Source organism: Odocoileus virginianus, chromosome 8 (assembly GCF_023699985.2).
Source record: "Odocoileus virginianus isolate 20LAN1187 ecotype Illinois chromosome 8, Ovbor_1.2, whole genome shotgun sequence".
Lineage (NCBI taxonomy): Eukaryota > Metazoa > Chordata > Mammalia > Artiodactyla > Cervidae > Odocoileus > Odocoileus virginianus.
In genome coordinates, this window is record NC_069681.1 from 74321026 (window position 1) to 74343666 (window position 22641).

The 22641-nt window shown below is 36.2% G+C and overlaps 1 protein-coding gene and 4 pseudogenes across 9 annotated transcripts in view; 1 reads left to right on the top strand and 4 right to left on the bottom strand.

Moving 5' to 3' along the window:
• The window catches only part of PAN3 (poly(A) specific ribonuclease subunit PAN3), a 120311-nt gene that overhangs the window by 21146 nt on the left and 76524 nt on the right, over nucleotides 1–22641 (top strand). For 6 of the 9 annotated variants that reach the window (XR_011489104.1, XR_011489103.1, XM_070471728.1 and 3 more), the window contains exon 5: nucleotides 20850–21011. The exons of the other annotated variants lie outside the window; for them this stretch is intronic. Coding sequence is in view for 4 of the 6 variants with exons in the window: in XM_070471728.1 (XP_070327829.1) it covers nucleotides 20850–21011 (162 nt within the window). In the remaining 2 variants the exon portion in view is untranslated. The remainder of the gene's footprint in view (nucleotides 1–20849; nucleotides 21012–22641) is intronic. 9 annotated transcript variants of the gene reach the window in all.
• Nucleotides 5965–10537, bottom strand: LOC139036365 (centromere-associated protein E-like; annotated as a pseudogene).
• LOC139036366 (centromere-associated protein E pseudogene) lies at nucleotides 10688–11295 on the bottom strand (annotated as a pseudogene).
• Nucleotides 11400–13951, bottom strand: LOC139036367 (centromere-associated protein E pseudogene; annotated as a pseudogene).
• Nucleotides 14042–14858, bottom strand: LOC139036368 (centromere-associated protein E pseudogene; annotated as a pseudogene).

Sequence of the window (22641 nt, forward strand, 5' to 3'; positions counted from 1 at the left end):
TATAAGAAGAATCAGCTGATTTTTTTTCTGCTTTCCTCAAATCTAATTCAAGAGGCAGTGCATGAATCTACTAGAGAAAATTTACAAAGCAGTGTATTAATCAGCGCAAATTTAAATGTGTGGTGATTGCTACATAGCAGAGATTTCTCTAGATCCAAAAGAGTTTGTGGAGAAAAGACGTTTGAATTGTGGTTTTGAAGATGAGGAATATGGGGAGGCAAAGATGCTAAGCAGAAGGTATCGTTTGATTGCAAGTAGAGAGTTGGTATCTTCAGGAAATTTTAAAATTCTGTTCTACCATAGATGAACTGAGAGACTACGGCTGAGGACCTTGTATCTGTAAGGACTTGTTGAAGTAAAATGTGTGCTGTGAAAAAACAGTACAGAGATTCATAGCTGGGTGAACCTTTGTTTGGGTGGTTTATTGTTGTTAGACACATGAAGAAGAGCTGTATACTAAGAATATATGCCTTAGGGCCCTGCTGCTCATGGTGTGTTAAGAGGCCACAGCTGGAAAGAAGTAAAAATGTTGAAAGCAAATGTTAGAAACTTCTGTAACAGTTTGATAATACCACAACATCCAAATATGTCATCATTTTCTAGCAGTTCACTTGTATTTTATAAATAATGTATAGGGCCATGATGCATAGGAAATTTTTTAAAAACACGATCCTTCACAACTGGTATTTGAGAAGCACTGATTTTTTAAAAAAACTTTCTACGTTATGAACATATAAATAGGAAAAGTACCATTATTTGAAGATGTATACAGTTATTGGCCAGGAGTGATGGCAGAAGAAATTGAATTATGGGTGTATGCTCAGTTTGAGAGATAAGCCCCCCAGAACACTGGAGCTGGAATTTTGTTGAACATAGGAGGTAATATATTAGACATCAGTGCATGAGGAAACTGTAACAAGGTAGATAGATCAAGCTGAGAACTGGTATGACAGAAAAGCACCTGAGAGCCACTGTGAATCACAGATGTAATCTGGACAGCAGTAAAACTTTCTGTCAGAAATCCTCAGGGACAGTCTCTTTAAAACAAAGTTTGATGTAAAGAATACAGATATTTGTAAATGACATGATGACATCTGCTAACTATTCTTGCTAAGCTGTGTGACCACCGATGATTGAGATAAAAGTTCCTGCAGAATTTGTGTCTGGCAGTTTTGGCTTCCCGCTGTATAACACTCATGGTAGGTCTTTGCCTTCTTTTTTAGTCATCTAGTCATTTTTGTATTTAGCTTTCTTCCCTTCCCGAATTAAAGCAAAAAGGCTCTGGTGCTTGTCATTTACGTTTCTTTTGTTTTAATTGTACTTTAATACAACATTTCAGTCAATGTGCAGTTTTTACCTGGACATTTGTATTTTATCGAAGCTTCTAGTAGTGGGATAACAGTTTCACTTTTGTAAGTTTTTTAGGTTTTAACACCAAGTTAATTCTGTGGGATTAGAGGACAGAGACTTGTGAATATCATGTTTATTTCTTCTGTTCCTGATTGTAAAGCTCTTTGTTAGGATGAGGGAGGTGGGATGGGTGGAGGCCGTCGTATCTGCTCCTGGCTTATTTGTGAGGAGACAGGCTGGGATTGGCCTATCTCTGGGTGATTCCCCCAGTCTCAGTATGGAGCTTCCTCCCCACTGTTCTCAATTTCAAGAGCATCTTTCCCTCTGTCCATCATCTCTGTTACAAAGTTTTCTGAGATGTATATTTTATGATTTCTGATTACTTTGACATTTAAAAATTTTTGTGTACATTTCATGTTCTTCAAAAGGTGACTTTTATGTTACATACTTTTACATAGGGAACCAAATAGGACTGACAAACTGGTGAGAGCTAAAATGAATTTGGAGAAATCTATAGGATTGTGGCATAGGCAATCTGGATGTAAATCCTTCCTTAATCCTTCAGATGGTTAGACTTGCTGAACACGAAACCAAGTATTGATCTTGGGCCGGGAGGGGTCAGGGGGGAAATGAGGAGAAAATGGAGAAGACATTGAAAAATAAATCTTAATGGGTATCACAATACAAAGTGTCACCTGTGAAACCATTTCTAAACATTTACTATATTCTCAGATGTTGTTTTACTTAGTATTTAGATTTCCAGGTGAGCCACATTGGGGTCTTTTCCCCATGAGTGTTGTACAGGAATGTTCCGATGGAAAATTGTGTTCAGAATTCCAAATTAACACCCTCTGAGCTATTCTTCTGTTACGGAGTCAGCTAATCCTCTGTTCACCTCCTTTTGCTATATGCCGTTGGAAACGTGCTCAAGTTTTAGATTTAGGGATATGTATGGTATACTTGTTGGAGTTCAGAGGAGCATCCTGGTTCCTGTTTGTAGCTTGCTCAGAGCTCATGGTGAGTTTTTATTTCTTAAGAGCAAACTGTTACGAATAGTAATAATTCAGTAGCGTTGAACAGTAGTCAAGGTTTTAGAGTTGGAAGTTGGATGGCAGGCAGTTTGAATTGAATCTCCTAATATACACTGATTGGGTCTTTAAGTTTAGTTAAACCTTTCTGTATCTTCATTTGCAAAATGAGAAAAATATTGCACTTAATACCTGGTTTGTTGAGTTGTTGTGAGGACTAAATGAGAAATGCCCCATAAACCGTAGCTATTATTGGTAAAACATGATGTTAGTCAAACCTTTCTAGTCTTGTTTGGGAATTGTTTACTGTTATTAAATGAGTGAATATCTGTCGCTGCTCATGCTGGATCAGACTGTGTTATTTACCCTTTGGAAAGGCCTTCTCTTGTAGTTGTTCTGAGAATGTTCATCTTCTCTTTGAAATGTTCAGATCCCTCCTCCTCCAGCATTTGAATTTTTCACTCCTCCCCACATAACTGTTAGCTTCTCAAACATATCTGTCAAATTTGGTGAAAGTACATCTGGGATTTTCTCAGTGATGCCTTGACAGACAGAAACTTGACTTTATTTATGTTGACAGTGGTTTTCTATATCTGTTTCAGGTACTATGGTAATTCTTTTATAAAATTAAATGTTTTATAATTTCATTATCTCATTTAGTTACCCCAACAGTTCTTTGAGAGACATTGTTTTTTCCATTTCACAGATTGGGAAATGGGAGATTTAGAGACATCAAGTAATTTACTTGGACTACTATAGATAATATTAAATTACATTCAGAGAAAAACAAAAATCTAGGAGAGAAGGAGAAACACTGAGTCTTCTATAAGGTGAAAAATGAAGTAGTGGAGAGAGAGACCACTGGTAACATGCCAAGAAGGAGATTATAACATTTACTGACCTATGCCTGTCTGTTTTTTCATTTATGTGATTATCTCAGTGTAAGTTTTTTACACAGTATAAATTTCTAGGGAAAAATACAAAATAAAGCATTTAATAATTGATAGATAACTTTTCAGAAATGCTGCACAAATTTGTATTTCCACTCATGGGTGCTGATTTTTCAATAGCCTTGAAAACAGATGTAAAAATCTTTCATTGTCATTTTATAGTCAAAAGCCCCGCACTGTTAACATTTGATTACTGGTCCTGTTGAGCTTCTCCTTCATGCTTTTTGACCTTGGATTTTTGTGTGTGTGTGTCCTTTGCTTATTTTGGACTTCCCTGGTTGGTGGCTCAGACGGTAAAGCGTCTGCCTACAATGCTTACCTACAATGCGAGAGACCGGGGTTCAATCCCTGGGTCGGGAAGATCTCCTGGAGAAGGAAATGGCAACCCACACCACTATTCTTACCTGGAAAATCCCATGGACAGAAGAGCCTGGTAGGCTACAGTCCATGGGGTGGCAGAGAGTCAGGACACCAATGAGCGACTTCACTTTCACTTGCTTATTTTTCTGTTGGACTATCCTTCTTAAATTTGTTGTAAACTCTTTGTTTATTAGATACTTAAGCATCTATGCTCTTAGTTCTGAAATGTCATACTGAATGTTATTAAGTACTTTAAAAAAGAATGAAACATTAAGCTCATTTTTGTTAAAATAACATGGTAATTCCCTGTCTGATGAATTGGTGATTTTATATTGAAAGAGTTGTCGTTGTTTTTATGGAATGTGAATCCACTAACATTTTTATGGCTAATGACCTACAGTATTCAGCTTCCCTTAGCAGACAGTTGCGTTTTCTCTCTCATCTGCATATGAATCCTCAGACTTAAATGTGCCATTCATCCTATTGTTTGACCCCAGTCTGTTCTTAAAATGATGGATTAGATTAGAAACTTGTTTATAAAAATGATAGTTCCTGTAGAAAATGACTCAACTTTGAGTTAACTTTCTTTTCCTCGTAAATCAAGAGTCATCCAGGATAAACTTCCAGAATTGTGTTTAGATAGAGGTGTGCCTTGGATAGAGGAAATTAAATTTTGTTGTAACAAGCTAGGAGTTCAGCCACTTATTTTCTGAACTTTATTATAATTGGTACTTCTGTACAGTGACAGCTCGCTTTTGTTAAGAGTTTTCAAAATTGATGATTTCAAGGGAATTTTGTTTATTGATTTTTTTAAAAAAAATCTTATAAATATGAGTTGTTTGGAGGCTTTTTTTTTTAAAGATGTGTGTGGTTTGTTGGTGTTTATCTCACTACTGTATTTAGACACGTGAACTGAAGCAGCATGGCTTTTGTATGCAGTATTTAATACTGTTGTTGCTGCTCAGTTGCTAAGTTGTGTCCAGCTCTTGGCGACCCCATGGACTGCAGCACGCCAGTCTTCCCTGTCCTTCACCATCTCCGGGAGTTTGCGCAAACTCATGTCCATTGCTTTTGATAATAATCATTATTTAGCTTTAGCTTTTGGGATTTTGAGTTGATTCTTACCTAATAATGACAGTTTAGTAAAACCATGCTGCATTTGCCACTGCATTGGAAACTGATGCATTTAGTAGATCATTCTGAGATAGAAGAAGAAGAAGAAGAAGCCAGAATGGCTTCTTGACACTCTACTTCGGACATTGTATTTTTTACAAAGCATTGTAGCTGATGCTAAGAGCTTGGCATTACTGATGGTTCATCTCTGTTCTCTTAGGAAGTTGGGGTCAGGAATAAATGAGTAAAGATCAGTTTAGAATTCTCATGCACAAACATGCTAGCCTAAGCTTAAAGCTAAATTTAGCCAAAACTATGTAAGTTTTCCCAACTATTTAATTCTCAAGATTTGTTTTTCTTGTGTTTTGAAAGTGGGGAGGGTAGAGTGGCTTAATAAAGTCTCTGCAGCTGTTGTTTCTCATTGATCCCATCCATGCCACTTAGATTCAAAGAAAGATTAATTTAGGAATTTGGTCATTTTAGGAGTAGCTAGAATAATATTAATGTTGTAATGTTAACATTATGTTAGAATGTTAAGGAATATTATAGAATGTAGAATAAGTTTTTTTGGATTGAGGCAGAATACCATAGTTGAGTATAAGCTCTGCAGCATGACCTTATGACCTTATGTTAGTTTTGAGATTCTAGGCAGATTATTTCAGCCTCTTCTAAACCATCCTTCTCATCTCTAAAGTTGGTATTATAATCCTGTCTGTCTCACAGAATTTTGAATATTACGTAATATTAATGCTGTGAAGTGCTTACCATAGTGCATTGTGCTTGTCAGATGGTGGTAGTTTCAGTCTTATGCTGCTTACAGTCTTGCAGTTTAGAAACATCTGTTTATCTGTTTCTCAGTGTTGGGTTACTTTTGATTAACCACTACTTAAAGTTGAGTCATAGTAAAGGGCCTTGCTGAAGATGTTCTGCTTCATTTCAAGATTGAATTTAAGAGAGGAGACACATAAATCAGAAGGGAACCTTTTGCTCATAAGCAAATAGGCATTTTAGCATGATGATTGCTTTTGATAAGACACTAAAGTTAATATAAAAATTTTCATGGTTATTGACATGATAGTTTACTGTAGAAATAACTTATGATTTAAAACAACATTACTCACACTTAAAAGATTTTAATAACATTGGCATGGTATTTTATTTCTCTACATCTTGTTTTCTGGTTCTATTCTAAAGCAGAAGAATAAAAGAAGTTGTAGTTTGGTGTTCCAGATCTTTAGAAATTAAATGTGGTCTTAACAACTGATCTCAGTTTTGGTGGCATAAAACTACATTGTAACATTGAATTTTAAAAACAGAAGTAATGACTGCTTTTAGGCTTTCTTAAATTTATGTAAATAATATCTCAGGCTTCTTCTCCTAAGATTTTACTCAGTAGAGCTTAAAAAATATGTTTCCATGTGTCTGTGTAACGCCTGTTGTGCTACATTTGATATGATTTGGATTACTTTTTACCTAGCAGTATCCTCTCTTTTCATCTTCTCAACCTGTGTATGATTTCTGTATTGACTGCACAAGTTAAAAGGTCTTTTTCATTTACAGATGTTTACCTGCCCATGAGTCTTTACTAATGACTGACTGTTTTTCCATAGACCCACTTTCTATAGACCTAGTCACCATCCCATCCTATAACTGGCTTTATTTAAACAATGAAAAGTAAGGGACCTAATATATTTCTGTGAAAAGCCTACAGTTGCTGGTAATGAATGGCAGGACAAAATGCAGCGTGATCTTTGAGGTTGACTTGGTTTTGCTTTTGATTTTTAAATCTTTTACACATGGAGAAAATTGAATGGAGTCTAATTTATAATCATTTATAGTTTTAGATTTAAATTAATTAGGTATAGAAGCCTTTAAAGTCCAGGTGTGTCAACACACCTAATTAATTAATAAGTAGAGGTAGTTCCCTTTGTCTATATGGAAATTAGCTAATTTTAAATATTTGATTGTGATTCTAAATATTCAAATAGTTTTAGTCAGTTAGTCTGTTTTTTCCCAATGGGTTTAGATTAACCACTGATGGTTAATGTAAATGTAATCATCCATTTAGTTCTCATAATAACAAATATGCTAAGCCACCAGGATGTTTAATTAATTGAGGGAAGACCTTTGTGAGACAGAAGAGGTGTTTTTTTGTTTTTGTTTTTTTTTCGCTTCAGTAACTTTATTCTTTATAAAGCATGTAAATAAATAAAACTGTTCAAGTTCTAAAGAATTATCACATTCAAGAAGGTCTGTTGCTATCACCATTCTAGATTATGGGAATTTGTCCCATTCCTTCATCTTCCAATTATAGTGGCAGAGTGGAAACTGAACTGAAATTAAGTTGGATTGTGACATGACTGCCAGGGATTAGACACATAAAGACATAAACACAGATACTTCCAAACATGGAATGCTGGGCCACCAGAAAAGTGGCAGAGGAGAGTCTCCTGAGTCCTGCACTCAGGCACATTTTTTCCTGATGACATGTGCCAAGAACCTGGCTGGGGATCCACGGTCTCTGCTTCAGGAATTTATTTTCCTGTACAAAGGCCTAAACCCGAGTTATCAAAATAGTGAACTGGAGGAGGTACTGGCAAAGACTTTGTGTGTTAGTTGCTTAGTCATGTATGACTCTTTGCAACCCCAAGAACTGTAGCCCACCAGTCTCCTCTGTCCATGGGATTCTCAGGCAAGAATATTGGAGTGTGTTGCCATTTCCTTCTCCAGGCAGAGACTTTGGTCGGTTATCAAAACACCAGGATTTCGATGACTCCTTTCGTACAGGATCTTGGACATTCCGTTCCTTGCGTTGAGAAGACATATGGTGTCTCTCTTTAAAGGGTGTCCCACTCACTTTAGGAGACTTCGGAGAATTCTCACAAGTTACTTCTTTGTGAACCTCTCTTTGTTAAGAGAGGTTCTCTCCTTCCATGTCTTGACCTCACTTAACAGTTCATTCTTTTGCTTTACTAGCTGTTCCTTTTGCTGCTTTAACTTAGAAACTTCCTTTTCTAGCTCTATGTATTCACTTTTCAGAATAAGAGCTTTAGTGCTTTGCACAATGCCACTGCCATCTCCACAGGTTAAGGGTTTATTTGAAGGCTGAGTATCAGTATGTTCTGATACCATTGAGGTATCTTGGGCCTGTTGATTTCTTCTAAGATTTTCTCTCGATAGCTTATAACTTCTTTTTGATATTCTACAGTGGCTTTTGTTGAAACAATTTCCTTTCCAAACTCCTTGACACTTTTCATCTTCTCCAGGTCTATTTTCACCAGCTTCATTTTGAGATCTTCAATTTCTTCTTTATAAGGCTTAGCTCTTAAAGCAGCTTTGTCCTGAAGTACTTGAATCTTTTTTTTTTAAGGCATTCATTTAATTCATTAACTTGCTGTTGAAGTTTTGCTGTTATGTCATCAGTCATCTCGAGTTCTTTGTGCAATTTTGTAATCTTGCCCTCCGTATGCAGAGCACTTTCTTTAGCTTTCTGTAGTGATGTTTCCAGCTCTTGAATCTTCTCTGTGGCTTGCTGTGTAGCTCTTGATGTGACTTGAGATTGCCTGCCTTGTGTAGTAGGATTAACAAGGGCACCAGAGGCCAGGGAGAGCTTCAAAGTTTGGTATAAACTTTAGTTTTTCATTGTTCTCTTTCGTTGATTTCAGATTATGCTCCCATTCTTTGACTATGGTAGCATTTCTTTCTTCAAACTCTGTTAGTTCATTCATTATAGGAATTATTTTGCTATGATAGAAGTTATTCACTTGACAAATATATCATTTTCTTTCTGGATGACATTTTTAAACTTTTCTATATCAAAATGAGCATTTCAACCACTCTTCCAAAAACTGAGTCATTTTTTTTCTGTTACTTAGTACTTGTTGAAATTCAGTGTTTATGCTATGGAAATCACTTTCTGAGAAATCCTTGAGAATTTCTCAGATATGTAGATCCATGCTCTGGCTCAATTTGAGGTCCCTTGATTCTCCGGGTGATAACATCATAATCTTGTTGAAGGTGCTATATTTCCATTAGCAGTTCATTTTGCTTTTCCACTTCATCAGTAAAAGCCATTTCAAATTTATTGATGGATTCATGTTATTCTTCCTTTGTCCTTGCAACATAGCTTAGCACATACTGAAGTGTTGTCACGACTCTATGAAATTCCATGGAACACCTCTGGTTTGCAGTAAGAAGTTTCTGGATTTGTTTGGTTTGTGGATATGGAAGTGAGCGGTTTGCTTTTACTCTAACTGAAAGCTCTTTTTGGGTTTCAATTTCCTTCTTTAAGTCAAGAGACAATCTATTTAAACATTCATAGTGATTATCCATCTCTGAGTATCTCTTGAGAAGCTCTATCCTAAAGCACTTTTCTCTCAGGCTTCCTGTAAGGTGTTGGTTTCCATCACATAGTAACTTTTTTTCATATTTTACCTCTTTGTGGTTCTGTTGATCCTTTTTCTGTAATTCATCTTTTGATTTATTTAAATCCTTTTGAATATTTGAAATCTGAGATTTTTTTTCTGAAACTCTCTCTGAATTTATTGATAGTTTCTTGGTGTTCTTTCAGATGCACATGAACAATTTTTAGTTGTTCTTGTGTGCTTCCAGTTTTGTAACTGTGGTTCCTTGCAGGTCTGCCTTGAGTAGGTCTCTCTCCAGTTTGAGAGTCTCTAACACTCCTTAGGCTATCTCTTTCATTACAGATTTCATTTCTTCAAGGTTTTCATGAAGCTTCTGAGCCAAATTTAAATTCTCCATTTCTATTTTATTCATAGTTAAGCTCTGGGCCTTAAATTCTTTCTTCAGTTGCTCAATGTTAAACATTGTTTTTCTGTGTCTCACTAATTTCTTCTTTTAACTTAAAAAGTCACTGTTCATTTGCTCTCAGTTCTTGGACCTTTCCTTGTGATTTAGCATTTGAATTTTCTAAATCCACTTGCATATTTGGTATTCTGTCTTCTCAGAGACAATCCCTCTGAGTTTATCAATAATTTCTTGGTGCTCCTTCAGATGCACCTCAGCTATTCTTAGTTCCTCTTGTTTTTCCGGGTCTTTAACTTTTGTTTCTCTGAGGCTTTCCCTGAGTTGATCTCACTCCATTTTGAGGGTTCCCTCCATTCTTCTTAGGTCATCTCTTTCCTTAGTAACAGATTTTATTACTTCATCATTTTCATGAAGTTTCTGAGTCAACCTTAACTTCTCTGTTTCTGTGCTTTCCAGGACTGAATTCTGGGTCTCTTATTGCTTCTGCAGTTGCTCTGTTTGATATATATATTTTCACTGAGATAATTTTTTACCTTAAGAATTTGATGTTCTTCCTCCTGCAGTTCTTGGATCTGTGCTTTTAAGGCAGTATTTGTGTTTCTAAATTCATTTGGATATTTGATATATCATCTATCTTCTCTGAAACAATTCCTCTGAGTTTATAGTTTCTTGGTGCTCTTTCAGATTCATTTGGGCAGTTCTTAGTTCCTCTCATTTTTCCAGGTCTCTACTTGTTGTTTCTCTTAGGTTTTCCTTGAGCTGGTCTATCTCTACTTTGAGCGTCTTCTCCGTATTCCTAAGGCCATCTATTTCTTTTGTAACAGATCTTATTTCTACAAGATTTTCATGGAGTCTCTGAGTTAACTTTATGTTTTCCCATTCTGTATTTTCTGGAGTTGACTTTTGGGCCTCAAGTTGCTTCTTCAAGTTTTCCATTTCACATATTTTTTCCCCGAGTCTCACTGACATCTTTCATCTCAAGACATTGATGTTCTTATTCCTGAAGTTCTTGAATCTTTGCCTGTAAGTCAGCATCTGAATTCCCTGAGACTCTCTGGATATTTGTTCCTTGATCTGTCTTCTCTGAACTATTCCTTGCATTGATGGTTTCTTGCTACTCCTTTAGAAGTATATAAGTAGCTTTTAGTTCTGCTTTGATTTTCAGTTCTTCAGCTATAGTTTCTTTAGTTTTCTTTGAGTTGGTGTCTTTCCTTTTGAAGGGCCTCCTGTACCTTTTCCAATTCATCTCTTTCCTTAATTATGGTTTTTAATTCTTCTTGACTTGCCTTAAGTTTTCTCAGTCAACTTGAGCCTTTCGCTTTCTATTCTTCATAGTGATGAATCTTTGGCTTTGAGCTGTTTCTTTAACTGTTCCAGTTCATTCATTTTTTTCCTGAATCTCACTGATTTCTTTGATGGTAATAAATTGTTTCTCATAAAGCTCTTGCATCTTTTTCTGTAATTCATCATTTGCTGTTTCTAATTACTGTTGAATGCATGATATTTTAGTTTCTTTCTCTGATAGATCCACTCTCAGTTTACCAATAATTGTCCTTTCAGGTGACAGTGAGCAACTTAAGTTCCTCTTCGGTTTCTAGTTATTTAGCTGCCATTTCTCTTAAGTTTTCTTGGAGTTGGGTCTTTTCACATTGAAGAAATTCTTGTAGCCTCTGCAGGTCAGCTCTCTCCTTAGCTACAGTTTTCACTTCATCATGACTTTCTTGAAGTCTTCAGACTATTTGAGCTTTTCCATTTCTAGCTTTAGTAATGCTGAGTCTTTGACTTTGAATAACTCCTTCAGTTGCTCATCTCATTCATTATCTTCTTAGTCTCAGTCTTTTTCTTTCATATTGGAAGACTGTTCTTGTTTGTCTTGAAATGCTTGGATCTTTTCCTTTAGATTTTCTTGAACTTCTGCTAGTTTTTCCGCAGGTCCTAGAAAGCTCTTCTTTTTTAATGGTATGGTTCTTTTCTTGTGCAACAGTATCCTGTTGTTTTTTAAATTTGTTTCCAAGAATTCTTAATTCTTCCTGGTTTTCAATGGTCATTTCAGTGTTTTCTCTTAGGTCAAGTCTTCAGTTGCTCCTTTTCTGCTGTAATACTCTAACATTTGTTGCAGTTCATTTTTCTCCTGTGTTAAAGAAAATATCTTTCTCTATTGCTCAGTTAGCTCATTATCCTCAGCATCTGCAGTCAGAGCTTGGTTTTTTTGGTGTCCAAATTTTGGCTTTTATCTATGCCAACCATCTTTTCCTGAAATTCATCCCTAGTTTCTCCTGAGTTTTCTTCTATATGTAAATTTTTGGAAGTTTTTTCAGAAATTTTAATTTTTAGCATGTTGTTTCTTGGTGTTTTTTCAAAGACTCAAGAGCATTTCGTAATTGTTCCTGGGTGTCTTTATTCATGTTTATAGTATCCTGAATGTCATTTTTGAGTTGGTCCCTCTCAGCTTGTAGGCTCTCTTGGAATCATTTCTGATCATCTTTTTCTTGGGTTAAGGTTTTTACTTGTACTAAGGTTTGCTGAAGTTTCTCAGTAATCAGTGTGTTCTCCCTTTTCTGTAATATGCAGCCTAGAATCTCTACTTTCTAATTGTTCCTTCAGCTCTTCCACTTCCTGTAATCTTTCTTGATTCTCAGTTGCTTTTTGCTGAAGTTCTTGGGTTTTGTGAGAGAGCTCTGTCTTCAAAGCCTCCAAATCTAAACCAAGTTCTTGAGCTTCTTTAGAGAGATTTCCTGTTTCTTGATTCAATTTTGCATTCTCTTCAAGGATCTTATTATACTTTTGCTCAAATTCAATATGATGATTTTTAACATCTTGGAATTCTTGATCAGTGCTTTTGCAACTCAACTGGGAAGTTAGTAGGTCATTTTTAGTGTTCTCAATTTACTCTTCAAGTAAACCTTGAATTCTGTTTTCCTTATCAACTACTTCAGAAGACAATTTGTCTTTTTCTAATGTTACTATGTAGAGCTCTTCAGATTTATCATGTATCTCTTTCCTTAGCATTTCTATTTCTGAAGGTCAGGATTTCAGTTCTGACATCAAATTAACTTCATTATGCAAAGCTTCATTTTCTTCGACTGCTTTATTCAGTTCTTTCTGCAGATAAGTTATTTTTCTTTGCAATTCCATATTAGAGAGCAAATCTTTTGAACTTTGCCATCTATAAGGGAGGTGAGTTTTGTTATTTCACTAAAAGAAGATTGTAATTCTTTCTCCAGATCAACTTGCGTTTTCTTTTTCGTCTCCAGCTGACTTTGATACAACTGCATATCATTTTCCATCTGCTTGCATGTACTTGCAAGTTCTTTCATTTTCTCTTTCAGCTTTAGATTTTCACTTCTAAGAAAGGCTGATTCTCTTTTGGCATCAAGAGCTACAGTTTTGACATCAAGCAGAGTCTGTTTCATTTGTTTTAGATCTTTAGTGTTTTCCAATGAGTATAAGTCCATTTTCATACTTTCTGACTTCTGAGAGTCTGTATATTCCTGTAGCATCTTAATCTGGTCTTCCTTTTCTCTAAGCAGCTCTACTTTTGAACTTAGTTCATTCTCTTGATCTTTCTTTGCTTTTCTTTCTAGAGTTTCAAATTCATCCAAATCATTCTTTTCTTTTAATTTCAATTCCATTTCTTCATTTTCTCTTCTTAACTGTTCATAGTCTAATACCAGGTTATCATAGTTAGCACAAAGTGAATTGAATTCACTTTGACTTAGTAGCTTTGTCACTGGATTCCATTCTATCTCAGTTAATGTATCAAGAGTGTTACTGAAAATATCAGACTCTGAACAGAGATTTATCAGTTTCTTCTAAACTTACAGCAGCCTTATGTGTTTCTGTTATGTTCATTGGCATGTTAAATTTATTTATGTAGTTTGAGTCCTTCATTTTGTTAATTTTCCCAATGCACCTAGGGACTCTTTGGGTTTTTTTAGCCTTTAATTCTTGTTATACTAGGGAAGACGAGGTCACCAGCATCTGTGCTAGGTTTTGAATTTTCTCAATCTGGACTTTTTGAAGTAGGTCTTTTTCTTCCAAGAGTTGGGCCAGTTGGTCTTTTTCCATTGCCTTGGCTCGAGTCACTAAAGAAACCTCTTCTAATTCCTTTTTAAGATCCATTATTTCATTTTTATATCTTTTCAGGAGAGCTTTATCACTTGATACCTCATTAACATAAGGAGTACTCTTTATATATTTGGCAGTGCTGGCAAACTGGAGAGTAGTAAGGATTTCATCAAAAGATACCAGAGTAATTGTGCAGATAATCCGTGTTTTTGCATTTCCTCCCAAGGAATTCTGGAGAATTCATGTTAATTTGCTATCTTGATAATTCATGAAACCATCAACTTGTCCATCACTAAGTTTCTTGATCACTTGCATTTCCTCCCAAGGAATTCTGGAGAATTTGTGTTAATTTGCTATCTTGATAATTTATGAAACCATCAACTTGTCCACCGCTAAGTTTCTTGATCATGTGTCCCAAAATAAATAAGCTTTTTTTTGATTTATATTATAGCCTTCCTTGAGTCGCAGACCTTCAGCACTTGTTTGAGCAGCCCTTTCACTGCCTGCAAGATCAACCAAATTCAAATGGGACTCTTTGACAGATCCTTCAAAATTAGAAGGTTCACCTTTCTCTCTACTTTCCAAAATCATCCTAAAAATGGTATGAGAACAGACTACTTCTTTGATTCATTTTTGTAATTCTATAATGCCTGTTCTTTTCTCCTTTTGTGATCTATTTCAAAGCCATTTCTTATGTATAAACAACGTCTATCAGGTCGGCCACATATACATTCCTGTTGAAGTCTTCCCGAATTATTAAAGGCTTCATTTTTTGAGCATCACAATGTAAGTCTGTAATGGTTTCATTGTATATCTCCATGTAAGACACACATAAGAGAAATTCCCTATCAGGAAACTTGTTAATTTTCTGTAAAGTGTCATGAATTGCCCTGGGTGTTACTCCCAAATACTCTTGTGAACCCATCATAATATATGTTTTTCCTGTAGCAGTCTGCCTATAGGCAAATATAGTACCATTTTAGCCTTGGATGGCAGAATCTATAATTGATACCACAGTTTCTTCATACACATTTTTAGTAGTTTCATTACTGTGAAAGACATGATCAAAATTGAAGGATTTACTCCCATCAACCTGATAAATTGTATTATTGTCAGTTTTCTAGTAAACTTGAGTATCTTTTCCAAGTGCTTCTTCTCTGCTGTTGAGCAGTCGAACCTGCAGGTAGACGGCTATGGCTCGTTCCTTAGCCATCCTGCCTGGTTGGATCCCAGGGTATAGAGAAGAGGTTTTAAAAGAGAAATGAAAGTTGATTTTCAAATAAATACACAGTAAATTTTAGACCAAAGGTTTTTGTTAGTGCACCTCACACTGTTAGGAATGGCATGAGGTAGGTTGCTGAGTTGTTACTGCATGCAAAAGTCAATGAGCTAATAGTTCATTAAATACTGTCTGAAGGGAGATAATATTTCATATATGTATACTACTCTTTTCCAAGTATGCGAACATGTTCTAAGTAATTAAATGCAAATTGTTGAAAAGGGTCATTCATCGTAACTTTAGATAAATCATCCTTCATTGATTCTGAGTATAAATAGTGAAAGCATAGTTATTCTGTTTTTGGGATTATTAAAATTCAGGGCATTGGGAACTTTATCCTAGGATAGCATTGATTTCTCTAGTTTATTATTATTTAATTTGTTTCTCTAGCAATTAGATGGTGATATATAATATAGATTATGACTAGCAATTAGATGGTGATATATAATATAGATTATGATATATAATAACAAGACCTGTAAAGTATCAAAGAGGTGATGCTGTTTTGCAGTTTTACCTAAAGAATTGTGCTCTGAAAATTGGTCTGTAACCACATTTTCTATATAAGCAGTGGTATTTATAGATTTTTCTTTTGCTAGACTGTGAAATTTTTAGAGGGGGAGAATAGATCATCGTTGTGTTTCTAGGAAGGGCAAAAATATTTATGCTGCAATGTTAAGTGAGTGAATGAATGAATGAATGAAAAAAAGGTGTGTGTACATTTAAGTTTTTGAAATAAAACAGTTCTAAAAATTAGCTTTTATTGTTTCTTTTGATGTAGTCCAGAGATGTTTTTGTTAGGAATGAGAGTGGACTTCCCTTAGTCCTAAACCACTGGACCAGGACCAGAAATTTTGAAGGGCCAGGGCTTTGTGGGTTATCAGTAATGGCCTTGAAGGCTCTGAGTATTTAGGGCAAGGTAGAAGGAGTTGGGATGTTAGCTACTTGAACTTCTATCTTTTTTGGGGGGGGTGGCCTGAACTTCTTTTTTACTATGAACTGTTACTTATCCAGATCTTTCCCTGACATTTCTCCAGAACTTTATTATTGGAAAGGTGGTCACCAGACCAGCGGCAGCACTCAGAGTCCCAGGAGCTTTTTAGAAATTCAGTCTTATGCTTCACTCCAGGCCTTCTGAGTTAGAACCTTCATTCTAACAAGATCCCCACAATGTTCCTTCCCTGGTGGCTTAGCTGGTAAAGAATCCACCTGCAATGCAGGAGTCCTGGGTTCTACCCCTGGGTTGGGAAAATCCCCTGTGGAAGGGAATGGCTACCCACTCCATTCTGGCCTGGAGAATTACATGAACTGTATAGTCCAAGGGATCACAAAGAGTAGGACACGACTGAGCGACTTTCACTTTCAGAATGTTCTGTGTGTTCATGACAGTTGAGGAGTGCTAGTCTGGAATACATTCTCCAACTTTTTCTTTTTGAAAACTTTTGTTCAGGCCCTAAGTTTATTTTTTAAATGCCCAATAAAAAAGGGTAAAACTATTTTCAGCTATTTTATTGTGCTGTTTATTCAGATTTTGTGAAGAATGATAAAAATCAGTCAATTTTGTAGTGAATCTTGAGACTTAAAGTAAAAATTTTATGTATTAGAGAAAGAGACAAGGTATATGTTCTCAGTTCAGTTCAGTCGTGTCCGACTCTGTGACCCATGAACTGCAGCACACCAGGCCTCCCTGTCCATCACCAACTCCCAGAATTCACCCAAACCCATGTCCATTGAGTAGGTGATGCCATCAAACCATCTCATCCTCTGTCGTCCCCTTCCCCTCCTGTTCTCAATCTTTCCTAGCATCAGGGTCTTTTCAAATGAGTCAGCTCTTAGTATCAGGTGGCCAAAGTATTGGAGTTTCAGCTTCAACATCAGTCCTTCCAATGAATATTCAAGACTGATTTCCTTTAGGATGGACTGGTTGGATCTCCTTGCAGTCCAAGGGACTCTCAAGAGTCTTCTCCAACACCACAGTTCAAAAGCATCAATTTTTCCACACTCAGCTTTCTTTATAGTCCAACTCTCACATCCATACATGACCACTGGAAAAACCATAGCCTTGACTAGATGGACCTTTGTTGACAAAGTAATGTCTCTACTTTTCAATATGCTGTCTAGGTTGGTCATAACTTTCCTTCCAAGGAGTAAGCGTCTTTTAATTTCATTAAAATGAATGAAATCACCATCTGCAATCACCATCTGCAGTGATTTTGGAGCCCAGAAAAATAAAGTCAACCACTGTTTCCACTGTTTCCCCATCTATTTGCCATGAAGTGATGGGACTGGATGCCATGATCTTAGTTTTCTGAATTTTGAGCTTTAAGCCAACTTTTTCACTCTCCTCTTTCACCTTCATCAAGAGGCTCTTTAGTTCTTCTTCACTTTCTGCCATAAGGGTGGTGTCACCTGCACATCTGAGGTTATTGATATTTCTCCTGGCAATCTTGATTTCAGCCTGTGCTTCCTCCAGCCCAGCACTTCTCATGATATACTCTGCATATAAGTTAAATAAGCAGGGTGACAAATATACAGCCTTGACGTACTCTTTTTCCTGTTTGGAACCAGTCTGTTGTTCCATGTCCAGTTCTAACTGTTGCTTCCTGAGCTGCGTACAGGATTCTCAAGAGATTGGGGATTTTATGTTTAAATGTTGACCTGTGCTTAGTCGCTCAGTCATGTCTGACTCTTTGCTACCCCATGGACCGAAGTCCACCAAACTCCTCTGTCCATGGGGATTCTACAGGCAAGAATACTGGAGTGGGTAGCCTTTCCCTTCTCCAAATGTTGACCTACTAGGAGGTAAAGCAGAAAAGCTGGTTACTTACCAATAGCACATGACATTTCAGAGTGCTTCCCTTTCATAGTAACTAGCAGACTGGACTGGCCGGAGGCTGTCAAGAGTGGAGATCAATCAGGAAGCATACCTCTTTATTTGACCATCACGTTCTAAGATTGGTTTCGGAAAGGATTGCTGGAACCTAAGGGAAAGAGAAGGAGAGTTGTGCTTCTCTTTGCTTTGGGGGAGGGGTTTGGATCTTGTAGGACACTTAGGGGCAAAATAATGTTTCCTATAAAATTGTGTTTGTCCTTTATTTCCTCATCTTCCATTAGTCTTTTCTATTTCCTGTAGCCCCTTACTTTCATTTAATCCCGATAGTCGCTTTTAAGCTAGCAGCCCTTTCCCCAACCAGGCCTTCACCTCTGTTTCTGTTGAGCTCCTGTCCTTTACCTACATCAGTGGTCCTCAGATGTGGACAGTTTTGTCCCCCTGCTCCTGCGGAACATCTGAGATATTTTTGGTCACGACTGGGTTAGATGCTGGTAAAAGTCCTACAGTGGTCCAGGACAACCTTTCCCAGCAGAGAATTACCCAAAGTCTGTATTGCTGAGTTTGGGGAAACTCTAACCTGAATTTATAGCTGGAGTCCATGAATTTGTGCCTTTTTAATTCTCATTCACAAGCTTTCAAGAGTTCCACCATGGAATGAAGTCCAAACTCTTTGGCAAATGATACAAAACAATACATGATTTTTTAAAAAATTGCTTTCAAGCCTCATCTTTTGCTCTCACGGTTGGCCCTCTGTTAATCATAGATTGAAAACTTGCAGTTTTCCCCAACAACACAGTTCCTATATGCTTCCTCAAGTGCATTTTTCCTAGCCTATAATACGTCTTTCTCCCTAGCTCAGTCTGTTTTTTGTTTTGTTTTGTTTCCTATCTAGACACACTCCTCCAACACTGCTCAGACATTCATCCTCTCTGTGAAGGCTTCTTTGCCTCTCTTCTTCTTTTGGTACCTTTATTACATGTGTATTTTTAATATCACAGTGAGTGTTCAGTTTGCACAACTTTGTTACCTACTAGGTTATGTCCTCTTTTGGAGAGAAAGGTGTGTGTTTTAGTCGTCATTGTTTTCCAAGTACTTGATACAAAGTAGGCTTTCACATGCCTACTTTTTTTTTTTCCTTCAAGGGATAAATAATAGTTCAGATACTTTGGAAATAGATGAGACTTTACCGTAATTTATGTTATCTGTAATGGGACTTCTATCTGTCATCTTCTTGCCTCTACATTGTGTTTTGTATTGCTGCCATCTTTCAGGTGTCCTTTGTCTTTTGTTGCTTATAATGGTATTTAAATGGTATCACTACCTTAGACCGTTTTATTCAGTATCACATGGAAAGTTTACTTTTGGATTAGACTTTAATCCCTGGCTATTTATTGAAGAATTTAAATCTGTAATGACACAAGTTTGGTGATCTCTTCTACCTAAGAGAAAAGGCCTTGGGCTAATTAAAAGTTTTGGGCGTGATGGGGTGGAGGGAGAGGAATAATAAATTCCTCTTTGGAAAAACAGGAAACATATGAGAGCTGTTGGGGAGGGAGAATCATACATGGATTCATTTAAACCTTTTTTCTATGTTGCTTAATGAACTACCATAAGAATAAATTTCACTAAAGTAGTAACTGGGTCAAAAACAAGTCTGGATTTATGAAGGATCTAAATAACAAAAGAACATTTAAAGCAATAATTCTCTTGCTTTCAAATGTGTGACTGGAGTTTGGGTGTCCTTATATAGATCCTGCTTGACAGGTTGTGATTTTGTTTAAATAAATATTCTTTGATGTGTTGAACTTTTTTGATCAGATAATGTTTAGCCCAAACATTTTCTAAAACACAAATTTTAAATTAGTGAAGGCTTAATTAAGGCTGTATTATTTTTGCTGTATGTCAAAGCCTCATTTGTTGTGAGCGATGTTATTAGAAATAACTTGCTTTAAAATTCTTTCATTTGTAATTTGGTTGTGAAGAGAATATTTTTATTCTCATTCACAAAAGTTGCCTGTGATGTCGACACAGAGAGTAATTGAATTGGCTCAAGATTGCACAGAGGTGGAAATATTGTAGCTTCATGAAACTTTACCCACTGCTGTAATTATTGGGTAGATGGGTAGTCTAGTGGCTATTCTAAGTTTAATTTCTGAAGAAAATTAATTTTAGCTGTTTACTTCTGCAGTCTTAAGACAGAACAATGAGTGAAGACAGATTTTCTTATTTTAAGTTTTAAATTAGATACCTTCCCAAGAATATATATCAGTATTCCTTAAAGGAAAAAAAAATTGCAATTTCTCTTTAAGATGCAATTTAGTACAGATTTGCTATAATTAATAGAAGGAAGATGATGGAAACTGTCAGCCAACCACTATTAAAATTATTTACTACCTTTATTATAATGTTATCCAATGATTCTTGCTCTTATTAGATGGTTTATTTAGTATCAATCTGCTCAAATTACTGAGATTTATGACTAGTGAAATTTGTGTATTTTTTTAAAGTCTGAGATTATTTCTTTTCATTGAGTACAAGTTGAAGAACACCTTATGATAGATCAATTGGTACTCTGCCCTAGTTTTAAAATTGAAAAAAAAAAAGTCCATTCCTTAGAAATTAGCTGCTGCTTTTAAGTGAGTAGTTCTCAGTAGGAAATAAGGTAGTGAGATGGGGAGCAGAAAAAGATACAGCATGAAGAATTTTGTTACGTGTATTTTGTGCCCTTGAAGCCATTTCTTCATATTGCATTGAGCATAGGTAAGTGCCAGTGGAAAAAATTTGGAAAGCCTTTACTTTGCTGATAAGTTAACTTCTGTTCATTAAAGTCTTAATAAACTCAGATTATAATGGATTTCACTAAAACATCTGTTGTTTTCTGTAATATTGTTGTTAGGACTGTGGGTTCTTTTGGAGATGTGTATGTTCTGGGGTGGGGATGGGGAATGGTGGGTGGTGATAAGGACATTAGAGGGAGTGTCTCAGAAATTTTACTTGTTTCCTAGTCCACCATTCCTGATACTTTCTGTGTGTTAGTTACTAGCTTAGATTAGTGTGGGGGTTGTTAGGAGTGGCCTGGTTTCTTTCCTTCTTTTTCCTAGCCAAGGAAGTATCGCCTGGGGATGCTGGAGGAGAGGCTAGTTCCGATGGGATCAAAGGCACGAAAAGCAAAGAACCCTATTGGCTGCCTTGCTGACAGGTGTAAATCAGGAGTACCCATCAATATGGTTTGGTGGAACAGAGTCACAGAAAACAATTTACAGGTAAAAATACTTTTTATAGACATTTTTGAAAGTGAATATATTGGCTGCTTTCTGTGTGGGGTGGTGGGTATGAGATTGGATGGCTTAGCTGATACACTTAGGGTTTTTTTTTTATCAAAGTAAAATTAGTGGCCCATTAACTATGATTTTGTTTTGTGGCTTTTTTGCGCTTTCTCTGCTTTTATGTTCCTATTCTTTCATTAAATTTAGTTTTTCCTGTTGGATTTTGTTAACAATGCAGTTTAATTATTTTTAATACACAAAGTTGTTCAGGGTACTACATTAAAAAGTCATATTATAAAACTGATTACAGAAAATCTCAATTATTTGGAGTCTGAATAACAGAAAGCTCTATGTGTTGTCTTTTTGTACATTTTTACTAGGAGATTAAAAATTGTGTCTAAACAAGCTTGTCAAGTGTTGGCTCTGAAGCCAACTTCAGTAGTTTGTTGTCATAGATGCATTTCAGTCTTTGCATATTCTGTGCTAATGAAAATGAATTTTTATAACTCACAGGCTAGCTCTTGTATGACTGAATCTGAAGTACCCACCGAATAGTTTGGATTATATCCCATTTTAATTTGGATTATAATGATTATAGTCTCATAAAGACATTGGTAATTGTATTAAATGGATAGCTCTACTAATCAAAATTTCAGTTTGGCTGGAAGTGGAGTATCTTTCATCCCAAACTTCCTGAGTAAATTCGTATTGTTTTTAATATATTGCTAGTCAAAAGTCTGTAACTCCACATCTACACATCACAGTCAGAAAAATTACAAAATTAACAACTTGGCTTTATTTCTGTCACCAGCTTTGTATTATGAAGAGATTTCACAGTACTTTGTTCTGTTTAATGTTAATACCATACCAGTATCTGTGCTGCCTTGGGCACAGAAATAAAAGTTGTTCTGAAAATACTGCACATGTCGCTGATACTTTGGTAGTGTTTTTTCTAAATATAAGGAAAAATAGGGAAATGAGCGGGGTGGGGGGGATCCACATAATCAAATACTTAAAATCCCCGGTGGAAAGTCTGGGATATGTCATTTATGAATAAGAATATAGTTTACTGAATTTTTGTTTTTGAGATCAGTAGAGAGATTTGATGTGGTTACTGTTAGAATTATTTTTCAGTTTTAAAAAGAAAGCCTGAAAATAAATTGGGTCCCAATTAATTAAGAACAGATACAGGTGGAACTAGAACTACGTGTTGGTTTCAGGGGACACATGGGTAATGCAGAGGCATGGACACTTGACTGCCCCACCTGCCCGCGGCTGTCCTTCCCTCTTATCTCTGTGGTAGCTTTGAGGTACCTCTTTTTAGCATGGCTTGGAAAATCATTAAGTTAGTATAAGAATATGTTCTAGAATATGCTTTATTTTTAATTTAAAAAGCTAGTGATAGATTTTGGAGAAGGAAATGGCAACCCACTCCAATATTCTTGCCTGGAGAATCACATGGATGGAGGAGCCTGGCAGGCAGCACCCACCGGGGTCGCAAAGAAGTCAGACAGGACTGAGCAACTAACAACATGGTAATAGATTTGCATTCAGTGTGTTAAAGACTGAATTGATGTTATCTGAATTTAATACTTCAAATACTAATACTACTTTGTGCTTCAAATAG